The sequence below is a fragment of the Gordionus sp. m RMFG-2023 genome, chromosome 3 (genome assembly GCF_954871325.1).
Source record: "Gordionus sp. m RMFG-2023 chromosome 3, tfGorSpeb1-WG-v2, whole genome shotgun sequence".
Taxonomy (NCBI): Eukaryota; Metazoa; Nematomorpha; class Gordioida; order Chordodea; family Parachordodidae; genus Gordionus; species Gordionus sp. m RMFG-2023.
The window spans coordinates 8,721,701-8,736,458 of record NC_088777.1 but is presented as its reverse complement, the minus strand read 5'-3'; the positions used below and the strand labels follow the sequence as shown (position 1 = coordinate 8,736,458).

General features: G+C 30.3%; 1 protein-coding gene across 1 annotated transcript; it reads left to right on the top strand.

Annotated features, from left to right (window-relative positions):
• The first annotated feature begins 14,048 nt into the window (after positions 1-14,048).
• On the top strand, positions 14,049-14,480 carry LOC135926694 (uncharacterized). Its single transcript, XM_065462626.1, has one exon. The coding sequence runs from the start codon at positions 14,049-14,051 to the stop codon at positions 14,478-14,480; it is 432 nt and encodes a 143-aa protein (XP_065318698.1).
• Positions 14,481-14,758: the final 278 nt, after the last annotated feature.

The window sequence follows — 14,758 nt, the reverse complement described above, 5'->3', positions numbered from 1 at the left end:
GTAAAAAATCTCTGACACAGCAAATCAAGGATGCTACTATCTACCCCTTACCCATCAATCACTTTTCCACATCTTTTAAAGGTGATGACACTGATAAAAATAAAAATCACAAAAATGACCTACTCACCAAGGCCAAGCTTATATCTAAAAAGCTGGATAACCTGAATGTTAAATCCGCCATACGACTGGCAACATCTGACAATAAGCTAGCTCCCTACGATCAAACAACTTATCAAGCTCTTCTCCTAAAACACCACCCACACGATCTTAAGGACGAAATACCGTCTTACCCCGAAGCTCCTCTAATTGCAACCACTTTTACCTCAAGCGAGGTTAGAAAGGCTATTCTCTCCTTCAAACGCGATTCTTCACCGGGGGTTGATGGGTTTCGCCCAATATTCCTACAGGATCTAACCGCACCTTACATCACACAACAATGCGACGTTTTGGAAAAAATTACTCAACTCATCAACCGTATGCTTGCTGGAGGCTTACCACCCGCCATTATTCCACTCCTTTATGGAGCTAAACTCATCGCCCTCCACAAACCTAATAAAGATATTCACCCTATCGCTATTGGAACCACTTGGCGCCGATTAACCGCAAAGCTAGTAGTGAGCAGAATATTGTTCACAGTATCTAATCACCTGTGCCCTAATCAATTAGGAGTCAACGTAAAAGGGGGATGCGAGGTATCCTTACACATGACCAGAATGTATCTACAAACAGACCCCAGTGACGATATCCTAATTAAGATAGATTTTTCAAACGCTTTTAACTCTCTAAAACGTACAGCGTTTCTTAATCCCATCCTTACTCTTTACCCAGAATACTCGCAATTCATCTTCGATTGTTATGCTAGTCCATCGCATCTTCAATTTGGAGATAGATTGATTCCTTCTAGTAGTGGAATTCAACAAGGTGACCCTCTAGGCTCCTTCTTATTCAGTCTGGGCTAGTGTTGTTAAACGGCTCGTTTTGAGCCGATATTTAAAAACGGCTAACTCAATATTTCAGCCAGAAAAAATATTGCCTGAGTCTCGAGATTTGACTAATAGATGCCCAAACCTCTGTTTTTTCTACAAACAAAATCTTCAGGCTTGCGCAATAGTATTCTGAATGAAATATTGAGTTAGCCGTTTTTAAAAATCGGCTCAAATTGAGCCGTTTAACAACACTAGTCTGGGCATTAATAGCCTAATACAAAGCATAAATGACCAATGTAAACTAAACCTTCATAACTGGTATATCGACAATGGTATACTAGGCGGCTCACCCAGCGAAGTTATGAAGGCGGTCGAAATAATAAAATCCAGCGAGAGCAGTTTGGGACTGCGAATCAATCAAGACAAGAGCGAATATTGTCCTCTTGGAATCATCGACCTTAACTATGATCCTATGTTCAATCATACACCATTGAACTTCTTAACACATCTCGGATCTCCAGTGGGTAAAGACGAGTCCTTTGTCAAGTTCTTCGCCGACACTCTACTAGAGATATCCCTTATGCGCGCGGTACACTATCTCGCCTCCCAGCCCACCAAGCGTTCTTTCTATTAAAGAACTACCTCCTAATCCCAAAAATTCTATATACACTCCGATCGTCACGTATCTTCCAATACGACGTCAACCTCGCTGCACACGAGCTAGAGATTAAACACCTTACAGAGGATCTACTCAATGGCAAATTCGGAGACCTATCTTGGCTACAAGCTACCTTGCCAACCAAATCCGGCGGCATTGGCATACGATCGCCTTCCCTACTCTCTGTTAGTGCGTTCATATCCTCTCGCCTGTCCTGCGAGCCCATCATACACGCACTCACAAAACATCCTGAGACTTTACTTCCCCAGGCAATTGATCTATGGAAATCTCTTTCATTAGTCGATCCTCCCTCATCGACACTGCAGAAGGACTGGGATAAGCCTCTAGTTGGCAACTCCGTTGAATACCTTAAATCGAGGAGCCAACCCGAGGACCATTCTCTACTCTTCTCCATTTCCGCAGACAGCGGGTAAGAATTTCTCGAAGCTTTTCCATCGCGAAACCTTGACCAGCTCCTAAGCAATGATGAGCTACGTCACGCCATCGGTCTAAGACTTAATTGTGATATGGTAATACCCTATCACTGCATCCTTTGTCAAACGCCGGTCAACTCCAAAGGCCGTCACTCTTTACACTGCACGCGCTGTAGAGGCAGATTCATTAGACATTCAAAATGCAATGATACTATTGCCAGGGCCCTAAAATCTGCCGGTATCCCTTCAACCCTAGAACCCACTGGACTCTACAATTCTGATGGTAAGCGTCCCGATGGCTCTACCATGATCCCTTGGAAGAGGGGGGAATTTCTAACCTGGGATTTCTCATGCATCGATCCCCTTGCCCCTTCCAATATAAATAGAGATGCTCTAGTAGACGCCGAGACGAATAAACTCGCTAAATATTCACCATCGCTTCCGGCCAATTACACATTCCTACCACTAATCGCCACGACTCTAACATCGTTCGGCTCTCACGCCCTTGCCTTCTTTAAAGAGCTGGGGAAACGGATCTCTACTAGGACCGAAGATCCCAACGAGGGTTACTACCTACGCCAAAGATTAGCCCTCAATATAATAAAATCCAATTACCTCAGCTTCATATTCTCAATATACCCCCTAATTAGTTACAATTTATATCTAAATTTTATTCATTAATTAATATTGAATTTATGATTTTATTTTTATATTTAGTATTACAAAAATAATTGCCCCTGAAAAGGTACCCTAACCAATTATTTACATATTACCACTATGCAATTCAAATAAAAGAGAAACAATTTTTTCGAAAACACCACTCGTGTTATTTTCTTTTAAAAAATATTTTACTCTTCACTTTTCCTTCCCTAAAAGAAACGCATAAAACATGTTATTTAATTTTATCCTCTTTTCTTTTAAAATAACATAAAAAAAAATATTCCCTTATACATAAAATGATTTATTTTCTGTTTGTCCCCACAAGTGTACATTTCACGAAAATTCAATTTAAATCAAATTTAGTGATATTCTTTTGGCTCACATAGCTTTATATTAATATTTAAAAAAATGATACATATATCAGATAATTCCAATTAAGTATTTTACTTTCATCAGCAGAAGTATTCACTCTTCTCTAAGATGATATGTACCTTCTTTCTTTAAATATTTCTTCTCAGTTCTTCATTCATATTTTTTTTTAATATATATATATACTTTTAATTATCTAGGGTATATTTCTCATTGTTTTTTTTATTTGTATAAACTTTACCACTAAAATTATTTAAGTACACAAAGAGTTCTGTCCTAAGAATTCTGTCCTAAAAAATTATAGGAACCACAATTCCGTTTTTTATGGACTAATTTAATTCCCCTCTTTATTATATACCCTAATAAAATCGTTATGACGTACTCCCACAGTACCATCATCAAATCGTATGTTACATAATTTATTCCCAATATTATCTATCACACAACATTAAAATAAGTATTTAATTCAAAATTACAACTCTTTTTTTTAATCGTTTTTATTCAAATATATTCCGTCGAAAAGTATATCAAGTACCAAGTTTTTTTTTAAAAGTAAAAACTAATTCTTAATTATAAAACAAAGAACTACAATCTTTTTCCATATCCATCCGCGATATTTATCAATCTCCATAAATATGTAATAAACAATCAATATCTATATTATTTTTCTAATTATCAACTATAAATTGATTGACATATATTTATAATGTTAAATAAATATATTATTATTTGATAATATATATCAGTTATATCCGATTAATCCCGGTTTATACGAATAAGAATGAACATTATTTAATATGATATTATTTTATAATTTAAACAATTTTATATTATTTAAGCATCCTTTTGTCGGGCCGCACAATATGCCCTTTTATCTCTGATGAATATTTTGTCTAATTGGAAATTATACAAAGTAAATTTTTAAAATTTAACTAAAATATAACAATTTTTAAGGATCCTACTTTTTTAAAAGCTTACCATTTTGTCGGATCCACCATTGCTCTATTATCCCTGCTGATTATTTTGTATAACGCACAAAAAATATACATAGTACATTATTTTAATTATAAATAATTTTATATATGATTTTATATCTATTCCAAAAAATCTTCGTTTTATTTCAATAATAATGTTTATTTATATTTTTACCTGATTTCTTTATTTATCTAGGCTAACCCAACCTACCTCACATTGCTACAAATCCTGATGAATCTATTACTGATAAGCTAAGAAAATAGTGACGAATAAACAAACGCCTTGCCAGTTCAAGAGTTACTGGTAGCCAAAATACTAAAAAACTACGCTTGAAATTAACTCCTCTGGAGGTTTATTTTTATTTTTATTTTTTTATCTTATATTTTATATTTATATAATTTGCATATAAATTTCATTAGTGTTTAATGGCACTTTTATTTAAATAGATAGTATTTTTTTTTATTTAAAATAAAATATAGACAAATAATTTGAGAAATGCAAGACATACATTAAATTTATCCGAAAAGCTACAATAACCCTATATAATAAACAAAAATTTATTTTTTATATATAATTATAATTGATCATATTACCAAAAAGTATAAGAGTCGGTTATTTTTATTTTGTTTGTCATGAAATGATTCTCTAATAAGTGGTTTGCCCAGGCCTTCCCAGTTTCCCACGGAATTTACATGTTTTTTTTATATCTTAAACTTATTGGTAAATCATATAATTCCCCTTCATGTGATGATAAATCAATTAAAAATTTAACTAACTCCTAGGTGGGAAAAAATTTTCATAATTATATTGGATACGAATGGGCTTGGAACCTCAAAATTTATAGTAAAAAAATGAATAAAAATCACATTCCCCCTCATTTTTGACGGGCTTTCTACTAGTGAAAATAATGTAAACCAGTAGATGGGTCAATTAAATGCATATATCTAGTAGTTGGAGGGCTATCATCAAAATATTTTTTGGTTTTTGGGGGACTTATCAAGCCTATTATGATATTCTAAAGGTTTATTTTGCATTTGTTCATTATTAATGGCTGATATGTCAATATTTGAACAATTATAAAGAGGAAATAATATGGGGATAGTTTTCTAAAGTAAAAAAAAAAATTATTCTCAAGTTAATTTTATAAGGTCGGAATAAAATAAAGTATCATTCGGAGAGACCAATTGGCAAACTTAAAAAAATAAAATAAGATCCTTGTGAATAGGTATAGAACAATTTAAATAATATATAAATACCATAATATGTATTTTTTTTGGAATAAATATAAAAATAGAAACCCCCGTTTAGTATTTTTTATTGAAAGAATAAAAAGGAGTATTGTTAAAAAAGGTAGGAACCTTAAGAATAAATACGTAATTTTAATTGAATAAAAATAAATATTGTAATATATTTTGATTTTTTAGAATAGATATAAAATCCTATATAAAATTATTTATAATAAAAATAATGTACTATGTATATTTTTTTGAGCATTATACAAAATATTCAGCAGGGATAATGGAGCAATGGTGGATCCGACAAAATGGTGAACTTTTAAAAAATTAGGATCCTTAAAAATTGTTATATTTATTTAGTTAAATATTAAAAATGTACTTTGTATATTTTTCAGTTTGTTATACCAAATATTCATCAGAGATAAAATGGCATATTGAGCGGCCCGACAAAATGGATAGCCTTAAAAATACGTAGTTAAAATAATATAAATTTATTTAAATTATAAAAAAATAATCGATTTTTTGGAATAGATATAAAATCATATATAAAATTATTTAAAATAATATACTATGTATATTTTTTTGTGCGTTATACAAAATAATCAGCAGGGATAATAGAGCAATGATGGATCCGACAAAATAGTATTCTTTTAAAAAAGTAGGATCCTTAATTTTTTTTTATTAATTTAGTTAAATATTAAAAATGTACTTTGTATATTTTTCAAGTAGTTAGAAAAAATATTCATCAGAGATAAAAGGGCATATTGAGTGGCCCGACAAAATGGATAGCCTTAAAAATACGTAGTTAAAATAATATAAATTTATTTAAATTATAAAAAAATAATCGATTTTTTGAAATAGGTATAAAATCATATATAAAATTATTTATAATAAAAAAAATTGAATATTTCTACATGAGATTTTTGACAATTTTTCTCCATTCCACATTTTAGCATTACAGAAGGTGCATATTTCTATCATCCGATATCTAATATAGGTGAGTGGTGGAGTTAATATCAGGTGTAGGTCCTTATTATCCTGCATACATGTAATTCTAGAACGGGTAAGGCGTTTGTTGAGTCGCCATTTTTTTCTTTGCTTATCTTTAATAGAAATATCATGTTTTGTAGCAAAGTGAGGGATCAAGGTTGGGTTAGCCTAAAAAAATAAGAAAATCAGGCAAAAATATAAATAAACATTATTATTGTAATAAAACGAACATTAAAATACTGTACTGAACCTGTAAAGGGGTCAATATTATATGCATATCTCTTAGTAGTTGGGAGGCTATCATCAAAAAATAAAATTTGTCTAGTTGGGGACTTATCAAGCCTCTCATGTTTTTTCTGAACATTTATTTTGTATTTGTTGATTATTAATGGCAGATATATCAATATTTTAACAAATATAAGCAGGAAATAAAGCAGAGTTTGTTATCTAAAATAAAAACAAATAAAAAATTTTAAAAATATAATGCGTTAAACTTGCAGAGGAGTCAATATTAGGTTTAACTCCCTAGAAATAGTGGGAATATCATCAGAAGCTAAAATATATTCTAAAATATAAAAAAAATATATGAAGAACATTTATGCATTTTTAATATATATATATATATATAGACTAACTTTATTTTGCGTTGTTAGTATATTTTGTTGGGATTCACGATCCCTGTAGCGTTTCTTTTGTTGATTGACCTGCCATCTTTTTCTTTCATTAATGACGGATAAATCACCACCTATACAATCATTAAGTGAGGTTAAGACATGGTTTGTTATCTAAAATAAAAACAAAAGAATAATTTAAAAAATAAAACCAATCAAAGAGAAATCTCTCATTTATCAATTAATCTATGAGTTAACTCCTAGTTATATATGCAAAAAAAACATGTGAATTCTTAATAAGGGAAACTGAGAAAGCCTGGGCAAACCACTTATTAGAGAATCATGACAAAATAAGGTCTGCCTTAATATTATTATAAGAAATAAAAAATATTACCTCGTATTATTGGAGATAACTCCAAAAATTAAGTTATGGAGAAAAAATCTCTGACGTACAAGTTAAATTTAATTTCTTTATAAAATATTAATAATTTGTAATATTTGGTAAATAGATATATTTAATGTATATTAACATAAGACTAACATTTAACTTTAAAAATCCCAATTTAGGTTCAAGCCCACAATATTTGGAAAAAATTTCCAAGCTTCCAAGATCTTAATAATTAAAAAAGATTTTCTCAAGCCCACCTCAATCCCTAGTAATTTTGAATCAAGCCAATAATTTTGAGAAATAATTTTTAAGCCAAGTCCAACCCCATAATAATTTTGAAAAAATTTTCCCAAGCCTAGAATTAAATTTATAAATAATAAAGGGGAAATATCTTACCAATTAGTCTATGAGTTAACTCCGGGGTCCCTATTAAAAGTAGGAGTATTCGGCTATATAGGCAAAAAAAACATGTGAATTCGTAATAAGGGAAACTGGGAAAGCCTATCTTACCTCATATTATTGGATTTATAAAAACTGTTGTTATTTTATTGAGTAAATGTATAAAATATTAATGATAATATGAATAATTTGTATTGATATCCAATAATTGCATGAATATTATTATATTTTACTAACTTATTGTTTAGAAATTAGGACTTCGATTATTTGGGGATATTTATTTTGCTTAGTCATCTCTTTATTTGTTTTACCAAAATTTGTTCAGCTATTAAGAGGTTAAGATAGGGCCTGTTTTCTAAAATAAAAGCAAAATATAAATATAAAAAATAATAATGCATTGAACCTGCATAGGAGACAATATTAGGAATAACTCTCTAGGAATTGTGGAATTATCTTCAGATATTGGTAAAGCTGAAACAGTTTCTTTGTTTGGCAATGATAGATTAATTAAAATTTGTTCAGCTATTAAGAGGTTAAGATAGGGCCTGTTTTCTAAAATAAAAGCAAAATATAAATATAAAAATAATAATGCACTGTACTTGCATAGGAGACAATATTAGGATTAACTCTCTAGAAATTGTAGGATTATCTTCAGATATTGGTAAAGCTAAAACAGTTTCTTTGTTTGGCAATGATAGATTAACCAAAATTTGTTCAACTATTATGAGGTTAAGATAGGGTCTGTTTTATAAAATAAAAGAATATAAATATAATAAATAATAATGCACTGAACCTGCATAGGAGACAATATTAGGAATAACTAAAGCTAAAACATTTTATTTGTTTGGCAATAAGAGATTAACCAAAATTTGTTCAGCTATTAAGAGGTTAAGATAGGGCCTGTTTTATAAAATAAAAGATAATAAATAAAAAAAATAATAATGCACTGACCCTGCATAAGAGACAATATTAGGATTAACTCTATAGGAATTGTGGGATTATCTTCAGATATTGGTAAAGCTAAAACAGTTTCTTTGTTTGGCAATGATTGATTAACCAAAATTTGTTCAGCTATTAAAAGGGCCTGTTTAAGCAAAATATAAATTTTAAAATAATAATGCACTTTACTTGCATAGGAAACAATATTAGGATTAACTTTCTAGGAATTGTGGGATTATCTTTAGATATTGGTAAAGCTAAAACAGTTTCTTTGTTTGGCAATGATAGATTAACTAAAATTTGTTCAACTATTAAGAGGTTAAGATAGGGCCTATTTTATAAAATAAAAGAATATAAATATAAAAAATAATAATGCACTGAACTTGCATAGGATACAATATTAGGATTAACTCTCTAGGAATTGTGGGATTATCTTCAGATATTGGTAAAGCTAAAACAGATGTAATCTAAAATGTAAATTTAACGTTTTTTAAAAAATTTATTTACATTGACGTAGCGATGACGTGACGTAGCGATGACGTGACGTAGCGATGACATGATGTCACGATGACGTAGTGAGGACATCGAAAAATTATAATATAGATAATCATTTATTATTTGAAAATTTAAAAAATTAATATTGTAATTAGCCGAGTTCAAAATGACTAATCAACTGTATATTTATTTTTAAATTTTATTATCATATCTATTCCTAAAAATATTTTCAAGGTCCAAATAAGTATAAGAGATTTCTTTATAAAAGTAAGTAAGTAGACATATAGTTTATAATCCTCTATATACAGTTGTTTATAAATTATTAGAAAAAATGACAGTTTTATAGACGTATTTGTCAGTTATATAATATGAATTTTAATAATAAATGCTTTTGATAATAAATATAGTAACAATTTGCATTTAAGTATTTAACGTTATCTATTTAGTTATAAATAATTTTAAAAATTAAACATTTTATTATTCATCTTACAATAGATGTAATAAATTTGATATATTTTTTCTCTTTTCGTGTTTTTAGGAGAGCAATTTTTTTCTTTTTTGAAAAATATTTTTGAGTTAAATTTTTAATACAAGTATATTTTTGATATTATTACAAACTACTATTATTTTAAGATATAATATAGCAATATATTAAATTTTAATTGCTTTCATGATATCACTCTGGTTCTTATTTTATAGTAACAAAATGTTTCATTTCTAATATGTCATCCTTGTCGTATAAATAACTCAAGGCTTCAATATATTTGCATAATTTCTTCTTAAGATTTTTAGTGTTTTTCATCAATTTATCTAGCATAATAAATTCTGATATGGGTTATCATGATGTCATGGCTATGACTGTAAATTAACCAGCATCTATTATTTGTATGGCTATGTAATTTAAGATTATTTCTACAGCTGCTGAGAGCATATGATTGCTTATTTTAGATGTGCAATAAAATATGCAATCATGATCAACTGTGTAGTCGTTTATATATCATTTAAAATTGAAATAAAATGATAACAGAGAGTTATATTAGTTTCATGACCTTTTGTCAATGTAAATTGCTAAGAATTATATAGCCTTATGTGGTTTTTAAAAACCATTATCAATTGAGGCATATGTATGAATTAATTAACCTTTATCACTTATAATTCTTTAGACATAAATATTTTTTATATCAACCATCGAAAATATGTTATACTGTAATAAATAAATTTTGTATTAAAAAATAATAATTTTAGATATGTCTTGTATTGTTTTTATTATTTATATGTTAGTATAATATAAATTGAATTTAAATTGAATATAATATTAACTTTTCGTTTGTAAATTATATAACCTGAAGGATTGAATTCATGATATATATATAAGTGATATTTTGTATTAAATATACTTTTACTTACTTTTTATTTAATAAAACACTTCATTGGAGACGATATTTTTAGAGAAGATTTATTTGATTTATTAAATTTAAAGTAAAAGACTCAATGGAAGTAGCTCCTATTAAAGTTGAAGATTCAATGGAAGTAGTCCCTATTAAAGTTAAACACTCAATGGAAGTAGTTCCTATTAAATTCCATATTCCAGAATTCGTCAAAGAAAAAGTAAATATTCAGGACTACTTATTTAACTTGGAGTTAATTTATAAAATAAGAAATATTATAGATTTAAATACAAAAAAAGACCTGCTTTTAGCCTATATCGGAACAGACAATCTTATCAAAATTAAGAACTTTCACTTTCCAATAAATTTAGAGATGATAAATTATGATACTTTAATAAAAAGCTTAAATTTGGTGTTCAAGGATAGTTCTAGAATTTTCGTAAATAGGAAAATTTTTTTTACCCTAAAAAGATGTAATGAGACGATTATTGACTTTTCAATTAGGGTTAAAACTGTCTGTTCTCTTTGTAATTTTAAACCGCCTTTTAATGAACTTTTAAGAGATATATTTATCCTAGGAGTAGGCTTACCTGAGTTGGACAAAGAACTTCGGTCAAAGTATATCGAAGGCAATATTACTTTTGAAGAGACCGTGCGTTTAGCGATCGCGCTGTCTTTGTTGGAAAATGAAACCCAGACTGAAGTTAATAAAATAATTAAAAATAAGCCAACACAGGGTTCGAAAAATAATTATTTTAGAAATAATAATTATACTAACGTCAATAGATTCAATAATAATAAACACTTTAGTAACAATTATATTCCTAATAATAATTATAGACCTAGTATCAAAATTAACTCTATTCAAAAGAAAGTGATATGCTTTCGTTGCGGTAAGGCAAACCACATAGCAGATTGTAGAACCCATGCCATACAAATGATTCTGCCACGGACACCTCGCCTGTCATTTTCAAATAAAGCTACCATCGATGCGAAGATAAATGGGTTGCAGCTAGCTATGGAGTTTGATACCGGCGCCGCATGTAGTGTGATTGATGAGGTCACCTGGAATCGTATTGGCAGACCACAACTATCACCGGCTTATAAATTAGTGGGATATAATCATATCCAAATCGAAGTACTAGGTAAATGTACCGTAGAAGTCAAAGTAAAAAATATTTCGAAATTTTTACTTATTTGGGTAGTTAAAGGGGAGAATTCCATTATTTTTGGGATGCCTTTCATTAGAGAATTTGATATAAAACTACCGGAAGAAGTTCGTATTAATAAAATAAATATGAATATGAATATCCCTCTTTAAATACGATTGTTTCAAAATTCCCTCAAGTTTTTAAAAAAAAATTAGGTGAAATCAAACTGCAAAAGGCAGTCATCCGAATAGAACCGAACACGTTACCGATTGCATTACCAGCAAGAAGAGTTCCTTTTCCGCTGAGTCGAACCTGAAGCTGAGTTGGACAGACTTTTAGACAAAGGCGTTATCGAGAAGGTGGATCCAACAATAACTCCAATCACTTGGGCTACGCCAACGGTTAATATCTTAAAGAAATCCGGTGCCGTACGGATATGCGGAGATTTTCGTTTAACAATCAACAAATATCTAGCGATCGATAACGATTTACTACCAACTTTCGTCGACCTAACAAATAAAATCGCGGGTGGTAAAATATAATCTACAATAGATTTAAGAGATGCATTTTTACAATTCGGAGTTAGTCCAGAATGTAGGGACCTTTTAGTAATTTCGTCACATGTCGGTTATTACCGATACCAAAGAATTCCATTTGGTTTGACTAGCGCTCCGATAATATTCCAACGCTTTATGAAAAACCTATTAAAGGGAATTCCTATGGTTAGTGTATTTTTAGACGACATAATTATTGCAGGTGCGAATAATTCCGATCATGTAGTTAATTTGGAAGAAGTATTAAGAAGATTTGAGAAGGCTGGACTGATCACGACGACCGATAAAATTAAAATCGGAGAAAAGTCAGTCACTTATTTAGGTCATGTTATTGACAGTTTCGGAATTCACCCTACAGAAGATAAGATTAGCGCTATAAAAAATTTTAAAACACCTTCCAATGTTAAAGAACTACGTTCATTTCTTGGAATAGTGAATTATCATGAGGCATTTATTAAAAATTTGCATTCTATTTGTGCGCCTTTACACCGACTAACGAGTAAAAATGTTGGTTGGTTTTGGTCAGCTAAAGAAAATGAAATATTTACTAAAGTTAAAAATATATTGTCAAAAGTAGATACAATAATTCCTTATTCAGCCGATATTCCTGTCGTGATTTCTTGTGACGCTTCCGAAGATGGTCTAGGAGCTGTTATTGCACACCGATTTCTTACTGGCCAGGAGAAACCGATTGCTTACGCATCGAGGACACTTTAGCCGGCTGAAAAGAATTATGCCACAATTGATCGGGAGGCTTCGGCGATCATGTTCGCTATCGAGAAGTTTCATCAATATATTTTTGGAAGACATTTTATCTTGGTTACTGATCATAAACCATTACAATATATTTTAGGTGATAAAAGAGATCTTAACAAAATAACAAATAACCGTTTAATACGGTGGGCTACGAAACTATTAAATTATGATTATGAGATAATATATAGACCAGGTAATCAAAATAAATGTGCCGATGCTCTGTCCCGTTTGAGGGTAGAGAAAGCAAAAACCAATGAAGTTACAAAAAAATTCGAAGAAGAAATCAGAGGATTAAAAATTAATTTAATAGAGGATTTATCTTTCACACGCAGTAAAGTCGTAAGTGAAACGAGCAATGATATAAACCTAAAAGAGATTAATAAATTAATAAAAAATCATTGGTATATTAATAATATAAATAATTATTCGGAGATTGTAAAAAAATATATTTCGATTAAAGATAATATTTCGTTCGAAGAAGGATTATTATTTTATAATGATAGAATTATTATTCTAGATATTTTAAAAAAGGAGGTTTTATATGTGATTCATCGAGGACATCCTGGGATAGTGGGGATGAAATCATTGTGTAGATATTACGTGTTTTGGACAAATCTTGACACTGATGTTGAAGACTTTGTTAAATGTTGTAAGAGTTGTCAAGAAGGAATGCCGGGAGCTAAAGAAGTGCCATTATACAATTGGAACATTCTTACCCGACCTTGGGAACGATTACACATTGATTTGACAGGCCCCGTATCTGGAAAATATTGGTTAATTTGCGTAGACTCTTTTACCAAATGGGTTGAAGTTGCAATTTTAACACATATTAATTCGGCGAGTGTAATAAATAATCTGCGTAATTATTTCGCTAGATTTGGGTTACATCGCTACATTGTCTAATATAACGGTACTCAGTTTACTGGATCTGAATTCAAAACGTTTCTTTTTAAAAACAATATAAAACATTTTAGATCGGCCCCTTATAGCCCCAAATCGAATGGTTTGGCTGAACGATATATACGGACGATAAAGACGCGTTTCTATGCTGGAAGGAGATGTGTAACTCCGGACCAGTTAAATTTAGCAATTGTTTTAATTACTCACCGTAATACTCCCAATGCAACTACTTGGTAAATCTCCTGCCGAGATGATGTTTGGAAGGTCGCTTAGGACGACATTGGATCAGTGGAAATTATCAACGAGAGAAAGAACGGAAAACGCTCTATGGAAACAAAAGTACTACAAAGATAGAAGTGTTGAACCTCGGAAGTTTGTAGAGCAGCAAAAAGTTTGGATAGCAAACAAAAGGACAGCAGGGTGGCATGAAGGAAAAGTGTTACAACGAAAAAACGCAATATTGTACGATGTGGAATCAGAGGGGATCGTTAAAAACAAGCATGCAGATCAATTGAGGGATGCACATACACAAGAGAAGGAAATACCCGTTACGTTGACCGAAGAAGTGGAAAAGGCAGAACATGAGAATACAACTCTTGAAAAAAGAGTTTCGAAACCCCCATTACGTTATCACGATGAATTAAATTTATAGTGGGGAGAACTGTAATATAAATTGAATTTAAATTGAATATAATATTAACTTTTCGTTTGTAAATTATATAACCTGAAGGATTGAATTCATGATATATATATACGTGATATTTTGTATTAAATATACTTTTACTTACTTTTTATTTAATAAAACACTTCAGTTAGTTTAATACAAAAATAATAAATGACAAAATATGAAATTCAGAATAATTGTTTAGAAAAAAGTATAATATATTAATTTAAAACCAATTGGGGGTATGGGTGGCTTTTTAGTTGAGC

Coding starts and splice junctions, on each gene's coding strand:
- LOC135926694 (XM_065462626.1), top strand. CDS start 14,049: ATGCAACTACTTGGTAAATCTCCTGCCGAGATGATGTTTGGAAGGTCG.